This window comes from Nannospalax galili, unplaced genomic scaffold (genome assembly GCF_000622305.1).
Source record: "Nannospalax galili isolate Female #2095 unplaced genomic scaffold, S.galili_v1.0 scaffold2169, whole genome shotgun sequence".
In the NCBI taxonomy this organism is placed as follows: domain Eukaryota; kingdom Metazoa; phylum Chordata; class Mammalia; order Rodentia; family Spalacidae; genus Nannospalax; species Nannospalax galili.
Window position 1 is genome coordinate 41799 of NW_008359220.1, and position 8110 is coordinate 49908.

At 38.2% G+C, this 8110-nt stretch overlaps 1 protein-coding gene and 1 pseudogene across 1 annotated transcript in view; one reads left to right on the top strand and one right to left on the bottom strand.

The window, feature by feature from the left end:
• Positions 1 to 296: 296 nt before the first annotated feature.
• Positions 297 to 772, bottom strand: LOC103725620 (annotated as a pseudogene).
• Positions 773 to 4558: 3786 nt separating this feature from the next.
• LOC103725623 (killer cell lectin-like receptor subfamily B member 1B allele B) overlaps positions 4559 to 8110 on the top strand; it is a 12971-nt gene continuing 9419 nt past the window's right edge. Inside the window, exon 1 of the mRNA XM_029558568.1 lies at positions 4559 to 4643. Within this exon, the coding sequence (XP_029414428.1) occupies positions 4559 to 4643 (85 nt within the window). The remainder of the gene's footprint in view (positions 4644 to 8110) is intronic.

The following is an 8110-nucleotide window of genomic DNA, read 5'->3' on the forward strand; positions in this document are numbered from 1 at the left end:
GCCATGTGGGTGTTGGAAACTCAGGTCTTCTGCAAGAGCAGCCAGTGTTCTTAACTGCTGAGCCATCCCTCCAGCCCTGTTTCATTAATTTTTTTTCCTATTTAGTTTTTATTCATAATCAAACTTAACTCTGCAATCCATCTAGACTGGGAGGGGAATAAGGAGAATATGGAACCCAAAGAACTTCAGCAAGAGCACAAAGATTATGGGATACTGTGAGCAGATGGGGCAGAGGGTGCACTCCTGCACTACAGAAGGAATGGTCTTGTGGTTAAGATGCACATAGGTCAAAAGTACTAGAGCTGTCCACAGTCAGAAATGGTGATCTTGCTGGTCTTGCCACTCCTGGACCCAAAACGCTTCCACAATGCCCATACCTTCTTTCACCTTCCCAAAGACCATATGTTTGCCATCTAACCACTCAGTCTTGGCAATACAGATGAAAAACTGGGAACTGTTTGTGTTTGGTCCAGCATTTGCCATGGACAAGATACCAGCGTCTGTATGCTTCAGGATGCAGCTCTCCGAATTTCTCCCCATAGATCAACTTGCTGCCAGTGCCATTGTGGTGTGTGAAGTCACTACCTGGGCACATGAATCCTGGAATAATTCTGTGAAAGGAGGAACCCCTGTAACCAAATTCTTTCTCTCCAGTGCTCAGAGCACAAAAGCTTTCTGCTGTCTTTGGAACTTTGTCTACAAACAGCTTGACAAAGGTGCAACCCAAAAGCTTGTGATCAACCACGATGTTGAACACAGTGGGATTGACCATGGCTGACAGCAAGCAGCTACCAGGGACAGCAGTGCCTGCAAAGCCTCTTTTATTAATTTTTAACAATTAGCACACAAAGTAATGGGTTTCATGATGGCATTTTCACACATACTTTGTGCTTGTTGATCTGTCCCCATGTCTCCCTGACCCCTGCCCGCTGGTCCAACTGTAGGGGACACATGTAAGTAGTATGGAAGTCACCCTACTCCTTTCTGAACTGCAAAGTTTCTGTTGAAAAACTTATTTAGCTGAGCATGGTGTTGCAGACCTTTAATCCCAGCACTCAAGAGGCAGAAGTTGGTGAATCTCTGTGAGTTCAAGGCCAGCATGGACTACATAGCAAGTTCCAGGCCAACTAGAGCTATAGGGAGACCCTGTTTCAAAAAGACCAAAACAAAACAAAACAAAAACACTTACATTTTATGAACTACTCTCCTATGGAGCAAATCATTTTGGTCTTGGTACTTTAGAACACTCTGCCAAGATAAGACTGACTTTAAAATTTTTTCTTTTTATGTGGACTTTTAGATAGTTCCTCAGTATGGTTCTCTTTAGATTTATCCTATAGTTCATGTAGATTCTTTTTTTTTTAATCTTTTTGAGACAGGGTCTCCCTGTAGCCCCAGCTGGCCTGGAACTCACTCTGTAGACCAGGCTGGCCTTGACCTCACAGAGAGCCACCTGCTTCTGCCTCCCAGTGCTGAGATTAAAGGCATATGCCACCATGCCCAGCTTCGTGTAGATTCTTAAAAATCTGTATGTCTGCTACTTTCTCAGATTTAGGGCATCTGGCTTCTCTCTCTCTCTCTCTCTCTCTCTCTCTCTCTCTCTCTCTCTCCTCTGATTCTCAAAATATCTGATCTGCTTGATCATCTTTTTTTTCCCCATTTTTTTCTCCTGTGACACGATTCTCAAAAGTCCTATCTTTCAGTTCACAATTCTTCTGTTTGATCATGCCTACCATTGAACCCTCCTCCCAATGAACTTTTCAGTTCAGTTATTGTATTTTTCATTCTAGAATTTCTGCTTGGTTCTATTTATGGTTTCGTTGTTAAATGCGTTTGTCCATGCATAATTTTCTTGGTATGCTAGTCCTTTTTCTCTAGTGTCTATTAGTTAATTGAGCTTCTTTAGGACAACTTTTTTTTTGTCTTTTTTTTTTTTTTTGATACAAGGTCTCCCTGTAGCCCCAGCTGTCCTAGGACTCGCTATGTAGACCAGGCTGGCCTTGAACTCATAGAGATCAGCCTGCCTTTGCCTCCCAAGTGCTGGGACAACTTTTAAAAACTCTTTGTGAATCAGCCCACACATCTGTGATGTGTAGTTTAAGTATTTTTTCTTCCTTTGATTGGTCCATAGTTCTCTATTTCTCTGTGCATGCTCTTCAGCCAAAGAAGTGAGGAGGAGCATGCACCCCCCCACATACATAAACATATGCTCACACACCACACACACATCATATTAAACACATACATGCAAAAATAAATTAAAACCTAGTATTACTTATAATCATTACCATTTGAATTATTTAGGTTTAATATCACCTTGTGTGCACTTAATTTTTTATTGCAATCTCTGTCTCACACACACAAACACATATTCTCTCTCTTTCTCTCTCTCTCTTTGTATTTTATAGTGCCAAGATCAAGATAATCTTGAATTGTGATACATTTTACATTCAAAGTATGATTTAGGTAATTAGGTAACCACATGACTTTATTAGCGTATTAGAATTCAGATGTGAATTTTCAGGTTTTATTTTTATCTGTATACTAATGATTACATAAGAAAGATATTTTGTTATAGAAAATAGTTGTCCGGGTTTTCAGTGTTCTTCATGGTCTATAACAGCTAAGTGGTCTACCAGTTGCGTCAGTAGAAACAAATGAAGACGTTTAGTTATTATTTTTAGTCATTTTATACTCTGTGGCTTAGACACTTTTGTAAGCATCTGTTGATGGAAGCACCTCACCTCAAATCTCTTGTCTTTAACGTGGCACTGTGGTTCTATAATCATCCTAGTCAGGCATCAGAACTTGAAGTTAAACTTCAGTGTCCTCAAAACATTATTTAGAGTGCCAGACTTCTCTTCACTCTACTGATCTTTCTAAAACATTCCCATTTTTTTCCACCAGTTACAGGGTTGCTTCTTTAAGCATGGTTCATGACCACCTTAAATACTTAGGATGTTTATTCACACATTTTATTTTGTATTATTATTATTATTATTATTGAGACAGGGTCTCTCTGTAGCTCCAGCTGCCCTGGAACTTGCTATGTAGACCAGACTAGCCTTGAACTCACAGAGATCTGCCTGCCCAACTAAAGGTTGGGTCTATTTCTGTAAATATATAAAATGATTCAAGATGGACAACTCTGGAAAATATTCCATAATTGTTAAAAACCTTCAGTTTAGATGAAGCGTGTGCCCAATGTGAGTGAAACGACATCATCATACAGATGGCCAAGGAGATCTTCAATGACTCTCTAAAAGTGTGCTGTGAGATTTTCACAGGCTTCCACTCACTTCCTAAATATCAGTGATCTTGGGAAATGACTGTGTGGCCCATGGCTGACATAAGAGAAAGGTCTACTGTGTGTAGAAACACCTCCTGTCTCTGGAACTCAAAGTCTGACTGGTTCTACTACCAAGTAATTATAAGTACCTGGTACAGTTCTGCTCTGACTACAGAAAATCACTTCAAGGAAATTCTTGCTTTTCTCTTTCTCACTTGTAATATGAGAATGTTTGACTTGGTGGCCTCTTCTGTCTTTGCCTTAAGTCTCCAGGCCTTCAAGGATTTTAGAAAATCCCATAGACCTAAGTCCTCCACTTTTTTTTCTGTCATGCAGTACCTGTGGAGGTCAGAAGAGGGCATAAGATCCCTTAGAACTGGAGTTATGGAGGGTTTGTTAGCTGCCATGTGAGTACTGGGAATTGAACTGAGGTCCTCCACAAAAGCAGTCAGTGCTCTTAACCACTGAGCCATCCCTCCAGCCGCCTTTATTTTTTTTATGTATTCTTTGTTTTATGTGTATGAGTGTTTTGCCTGTTTGTATGTAAGTGCACCATGTGCATGCAATGCCTACAGAGACCAGAAGAGGGCTTCAGAACACCTGGAACTGGAGTTACAGATAGTTGTTAGCCACCATGTGGGTGCTGGGAACCAAACCCAGATTCTCTGAAAGAGTAGCCAGTGCTCTTAATTGCTGAGCTATCACTCCAGTCCCCATCATGGGCTTTTTAAAAAAATCACATTTATGCCCTCATTTTCCATATTTCACAGCTTTCTTTGCAGCATGGCCATTTCAGGGAGTTTTGGAACTCATTTAAAAAATAACATCACAGACTTTTGTGTATTTATTTTTATTTTCACAACATAGCATAAAATATATATCTTAATTCCCAGGGACTTTGAGAGGAGCATCACTTAAATTTGAATTCATGAGGAGTATTTCATTTGAATCACTCTGGCTCTCATAGAGTAACTCATAGCAGATCCTTAGAGTAATAAGAACAAAAAAGTCCTTTCCAAAATTTTGTCCAAAAACCAAATCCTATGATCTCTCTGTTGCATGTTCTTTTATTAAGAAAAGAACACATAGCCCGTGTGAGTATAAAAGACAGTAAGTTCAATAGTTACGGAGAACCCTCAGCTACAAGTGTGGGCGGGGTGGACACAGATAGCAGAGCGTTCACAGGGACTTCCTTTTGTTCATCTCACCTTCACAGAACTTGGAGTTTGTCCCTGTTCACAGGTTCAGTGCCACAACTCCCCATCTGCAATGGCTACACCAGTGGTCTATGCAGATTTAAACTTAGCCCGTACCCAAGGGCCTAAACATGCCTCACCTCTGCCTCGTCCCCCAGGTAAGTGGCTTTACTTCTCCTTTTGGTGTCTGAATATCTTCTAGAGTTAAGATTTTCCTCTTAAAGGTATAGTTTTAAGTTACTGCTTTGAAGATGAACAGCTGTCAGTTCTATGTTAGTGTTGAATAGTGTAAGCATCTTGCTTGCAGACAATCACAACTTTGGACAGAAAAAAGCTCATAGATTCCATTTTTATTCAAGTAGTCAGCAGGAAACTTGAACATCACTTCTGTTCAACCCTAGTTAAAAGATCCTAAAGAAAGAACATTTTACTTATATGAGCAAAAGATGTTTGAAGACACACTGCAGACTTTCTGTAATCACAGCTTGCCGTTTCCAAATCCTTCTGCAGAAGGCCAGCACCATGACCTAGATCTACTACCCTGTCTTTCAGACTAAGTAGACTTAGTGATTAACAGCTTCTGCTCTCTAAAAGGAGAGGAGCAAGGTACGGGGGAAAATCATAGAGAAAATCATATTTGAGTTCCAGTCTTGTTCTTTCTATCTTGAAAATATAACAACTTTAAATGGATAAGCCACAAGATACTGGAGTCCATCAATAATTAATTAATTAACATTGACTGAAATAAGTGCTCGTTTACCAGAGGATTTAGTAATCTGAGTGTAAGAAATGAAGGCTGACATGAGGTAATAGATGAAAGTCAACATGGCCTGGGGATAGACAAAAAGAGACCAGAAGCTGAGGGAAAAAATCTATATAAAATGGTCATGATGGTGCTGGAGAGATGGCTCAGCGGTTAAGAACACTGACCGCTCTTGCAGAGGACCTGGGGTTCAATTCCCAGCACCCACATGGCAGCTACAAACCGTCCTTAACTCCAGCCCTCTTCTGACCTCCGCCTTCCACGATATGGGTGCACTTACATACATTCATACACACACACACACACACACACACAAAAAATAAATAAATAAATAAATAAAATATTTTTTAAAATTAAAAACATTGGTCATGATATTCTGCAATCTAACTAAATTTAGTGACATCAATATTATTGCAATTAGCCAAGTGTGGTGGCAAACACCTTTGATTCCAGCACTCAGGAAGCACAGGCAGGTGACCAACCTAGTCTGCATAGGGAGTTCCAGGCCAGCTGGGGCTACAGAGAGACCCTGTCTCAAAATAAATAATAAGTAAATAAATAAAATAATACAACTAAAGAATAAAATTAAATAAAATAATAATATTGCAATTGTTTTCCAATTTGATATTCTTTTTGATATTCATGTGGCAAACACATGAATTGTGAACGTTGAGACTGCTTGTTAGAACTACTAAATTGTCAAAAGTTTAAGTGAAGAAGACCTTAGCATCACCAAATAAGCTTCATTGTAATCTTTGTATGGGGTTAGGTAAAGTAGAGAATTTTGAAAACTGCAGAAAATATTGATTGAGGCAGTTATTTTTTGTTGGGTAAAAGCAAATCTGTTTTCCCTATTCATGCCTAATAAAGGTGGAAAAGGGCCTTTTGAAATAAATAAGAAAATGAATGTAAGGAAAGATAACAGTGCTTTTCCAAACTCTACTGTCTATGATTTAGTCTAGAAGACTAGAAAATTTGTCTATTTAATCATAGTCATTATCTTACATACTTTCAACCTGGAAGAAAACCTGAAAGAAAAACAAATAATAGTAGACTAAAGCCAGAACAAAGCTCACAAAGAGAAGAATGACCCAGTAGTGCAGTAACTGTAAAACCACTGATGACTGTTTAGCTAAACAGCTCAAACTGTGGTAAATTCGAAACACAGTGATTAGATCTTCCAGGAAAGAAACCCAAAAAGAAGGACATGCGTAGTGACCTGCTTTGTTTGTGGTCAAATGACCAAAGGTTTGCTTTGATCGTGGGGTGGATAAAATGTATACAAAATGCCTCCATGCCTTATGCAATCATTCAGAAATAACTATATGCCAAGCATTGCTCTAAATGTTTGGGACATAGAAGTAAACAAATGGGAAAGGATCTTTTTTCCTTGTAGAGTTTAATTTACTGTGAAAATATGAAATTAGTGAAATAAACACCTGGGTCAAAGACCTATCATGGGAAATGCAAGAAAAAAATTTAAATGAAAATTGGGGTTTTGTTTTAGGAGATGGCATCATGTCAAGCAGAGTAATCATGACAGAACTTTCTGAGATACAATGGGGAAATCAAGTAGAAATGACATATAGGGCGACTCTGGAACACACGAAGAGAATAAAAGACAATATTGTAGTATATCTGATTTAGAATTGCTAACATGTAACCCAAAGTGTGTCATTATTTACACTAAGAAATTTTACACTAAGAAAAATATATAAATCAGAAGCTACAGAAATAAGATAAAATGCACTTAGCCAAGTGTAGTGGTGCATATCTATAATCCCAGCACTTGGGAGGTGGAGGCTGGACAATCAGGAGTTCAAGGTCATCCTCAGCTACACAGAGAGTTTGAGGCTGGCCTGGACTCCAGGAAACCCTACCTCAAAAACAGAACAAAGCAAAATGAAATGCAATTAGGAAATCTTTACTTAATACAATTTAGAAAACCATTTCTATATGTAAATGACATTAAATGAGGTCAAACAGAGTATTATAATTAAATTAGAGGTGTAGAAGCTAGCTAATATTTCTCCATATTAATTTTGGTTTTTACTTTTATTTATTTACTTTCTATGAGTTTAAATCCATGAGGAGTACAGTATCAGAAGGACCTTTGTAAGAAGTTTGCTTCAGAATTTACCTTACTCTGGTTTTGTTCAGTTTGCCACCAGGAGTCACTGTGTTGTTTTTTGCCTAAGTAGAATTAGGTTTCATCTTGGGCATTAACATCTTCAATAAACATCTCCAATTTAGTCAAAATACTTTTATTTATTTACACTTTATGTGTATGAGGCCCCTGTGTCATGCAATGACAGAGGAAGCCAGAAGAGGGTGTTGGATCCCTGGGAAATGGAGTATTATAGAGAGTTGTTAGCCACTATACCAAAGAGAAGCTGTGTTGTGCTTCCTTTTTTTGAAAAAGTGAAACACTGAGGAGAGAAAAAAATAGCTTTTGCTGTCACACATCAAATTGTGAAAGTTATAGCCACAGTGTGTGATATGTATTTAGTTAAGTTCAAAAACTGTGTGCATGTGTAAGAGTGTATGAGCGTGTATGTGTGTGTATGTGTGTGTGTACGTGTGTTTGTAAAATAATGTATATAGTGATTGATGCTATCCACAGTTTCAGCTCTCCATTAGTTTTAGACCTCAGTCCCTGAGGATAAGAGGAGAAAGAGGAGAGACTAATGTAGCTAAAATATTGAAAATAACTTGCTGGCTCACAAAGTGCTCTTTCTTTTTTCTTTTCTTTTCTTTTCTTTTTTCTTTTTTTTTTTTTTTTTTTTTTTTTTTTTAAAAAAAAAAAAAAAAAAAAAAAAAAAAAGAGGACGATAAATCTTTCACTGTGATATATCAAAATAA